The 3173-nt window shown below is 48.3% G+C and overlaps 1 gene segment (V, D, J or C); it reads right to left on the minus strand.

Moving 5' to 3' along the window:
- On the minus strand, positions 2440-3173 carry LOC102171594. The segment is given in 2 exon segments: positions 2440-2953; positions 3075-3173. Coding segments are annotated over 2 exon segments (414 nt in total).

Raw genomic sequence — 3173 nt, forward strand, 5'->3', positions numbered from 1 at the left:
CCGTCGCTCTGTGATAGAAGCTCTAGCCCATGGGGATGTGGTCCAGAACACCAGGATCCCCGAGTTTCTCCTGGAGAGCGGCCAGCTGCCAGCAATGCTCCTCCCCTCCAGATCTGAGGTGTAGAAACTCTGTTCCTGGCCAGTCCAGCCCAGAGGTCTGTGTTCCCTCCTTCCACCAGCACCTATTCAGAGGGCGGACTCTTCCAGAAATAACAGGCCAAGAACACAAGGCCCCAGTCTTCCTCTTTCTGACTTGCCCATAGGGTGGAGGTTCCATTCTGGGAGGGGGGGTGGGGCAGGTCGAGAAGACCACACCCAGGGACCCACTCAGAGCAGAAGGGTGTCGTTCCAAGAGAAGCGAGCCACTGTCCCTGCCCCCATGGTGCGCGGCAGGCCACGACGACACAGAGCTTCAGAGCTCTACTGCGACTTAAGGAAGGGCAGCCGAAGCCCTGCGTTTCTTCCGTCCTCTCTTTTCCTCCCCTTCCTCTCTTTTCCTCCCCTTCCTCCTTCCTTCCCTCCCTCTCTCCTCACAAGGTGGGATCTGCATCCCAGCCAGATGGCCTCCCCAGACTCCTTGGCTTCCTTCCCATTTCCCCTCAACAGGCATTTTCTCTAAAAAAAGATTATTTCTAGAACTAATCTTGTACATCAGTGGAGTGGAGCATCTTTTCTTAACTATACACACAACCTAGTTTAGAATGTGTCCATATGGGGGACAGTGTTGAGACATTAATAACTTTCGTTGGTGATGGACAGGAGGCCTGGAGTGCTGCGATTCGTGGGGTCGCAGAGCCAGACACGACTGAGAGACTGAACTGAACTGAACTGAACCTTCCTTACGGGCGCTTAGCTTCCGAAACAGTTCGTGCCACTCCCCTCTCCACTTTTTATCTTTCGTTCCTTTATTTTCTTTCGTTGGCTCATATCACCTTTCATCTGGGCCTGAAATGAGATGAGCCCGTGGTCTTCATTTCTCCCCTCTTTTTATTCAAAAGGAAGTGGAATGTTTGCGGAAGGAAAGTAGCAAACAGTTGGCAGCTCATCTGCTGCCCCCTGGTGGAATGCTTTGGCCATTACACTCAACATGGGTCAGTTTTCTAGACTGTACCATGAGCCATAAAACGTGAGCGGCCCTAGATTAATCTAGTCCCAACATCTCCTTTTATAGAAGAAAACTTCGACATCTGGGTAGATGAATAAAGAGCCAAAGGGTTTAATCACTCACAAGAAAGGCAGTGCAAATGTATGGTGGGTTAAGAAAGAGAAGAGTAAAACATGGAAGTTAGATGGTGGGTGGCTCAGATGCTAGTTTTCAGCTTCTCTGATTTTTACCTAACATCACCGGAATTGGATCTAGGGCAGTACTTCTTGGTCTCTTGATTAAAGACTTGGACACCTGTGATATTGATGACTATATGCAGTTATGTAACACATTATTGCATAGTAAGGATATCTGTGTCCTTCAGCATTAAAACAGGGACACAGCATTAAAAGGCTCTCATCTTCTAAATCAGGCATCTCAGAGCCAGCAGATGCCAGTTCCCTGCTGCACTGATGAGCTTTATTCACTCATGCGCCACTTATTCAATCAGTCACCATAAGTGTTTCAACCTAGTAAAGGACGTAGGACACATACTGGCTTTCAGAAAGCTGTTCATAGTAGAGCGCAGAAATCCCTTTTCTTTCAAACAAGCTGTGGTATTTGGTATTTTTATTAATATTAAAAAGATAGGGCAAACTCTTGTAATTTTAATACATCTTCCACAGGGCTGCTTCTCAATTTTGACACGAGACCTATTTGTGCCACTTAAATGGTTCATAGATGGATTTATATCAGGAAAAATAGACAGAGGCACTGTGCATAATGCATGGCCCAGGCAATTCACGTGCCTTCAAATCTGGCACAAAATTTTAGCAGTTCCAATTTTCCCTGGGCTTCCCTGTGGCTCAGTTGGTAAAGAATCTGCCTGCAATGCAGGAGATCCAGCTTAGTGCAGGAGATCCAGCTTAGTGCAGGAGACCCACCTTAGTGCTGGAGACCTGGGTTCAATCCCTAGGTTGGGAAGGGGAGAAGGAAATGGCAACCCACTCCAGTATTCTTGCCAGGGAAATCCCATGGACAGAGGAGCCTGATGGCCTACAGTCCATGGGGTCACAAGAGTCAGACATGCCTTAGCAACTAGACCATCACCATCAATTTTCCCTCCTTGATAAGAAACCAATGAGACTGCATTCACATGCTTATGAGGGCAGTTTCCTCTAATGGCGAGAATTCAGGGAGAGAGAATTCAGGTAGCGGTGCTACCTTTTGCCTGGGTCTGTCCTTAAACATGTTTCTGAGTCAACCACTCAGACTTTAAAAGAAACAACTAAAAAAAAAAAGATTCTATTACTGTACTGAAGAGAACAGAAGGGATGATCCAGGGAAATTACCACCAACTGAATGTCGGGTAAGAGTAACCGCTTTTCCACTCCTGGCATAACTGTTAATGGGTTTTGTAGGTTTAGATCCAACTTCTATCTACGGAGGAGATGATGACAGCCTTAAACCACTTCCTCTCGTGGTTGCCAGAGGGGAGGCAGGTCTAGAGGGGACTCTTGGCTCTGGGAAACAGAGGTTTATGAACAGAGGGCAGGGAAGGCTTCAGCTCTGTGTCTCTACTGCTGGCACAGAGATACACGGCTGAGTCCCCCAGGCCTGCCGAGCGGATGTCAAGAGAACAGAAAGAGGTGTTAGGCCGGCTGGACTGGAAGTTTTCAGAGGTGTTTTTTTCCCTGGTGATTTCTTTGTCATAGTAGTACAACAGCAGTTTTGGTGCTTGGCTTGGCTTCTGTTGGTACCAGTACATGACATCATGCTTCATATCCTGAGAACAGCTCAGGGTCACTGGTTTTCCCAGCCCGGTAACCAGGTATCTTGGGTTCTGAATGACCATGGCTCCCACGTGACCTGTGGAGGAGGAGGAAGATTTAGAGGCAGAGTGCAGGAGAGTCATGCTGTTGCGGTAGACAAAAGGCACAGAACTGGGGACAAGCTTTAGTTAGAGATGTCCTTCCTGACCAGGACTTACCTGCTCCCAGGAGACACAGGGCCACACAGAGGAGAAGCCTGGGCTCCATGGCAGGGCTGGGACAGGAAGGAGACCTCTGTTCCAGACTCTGGTCTCTGG

The sequence above is a fragment of the Capra hircus genome, chromosome 4 (genome assembly GCF_001704415.2).
Source record: "Capra hircus breed San Clemente chromosome 4, ASM170441v1, whole genome shotgun sequence".
NCBI lineage: Eukaryota > Metazoa > Chordata > Mammalia > Artiodactyla > Bovidae > Capra > Capra hircus.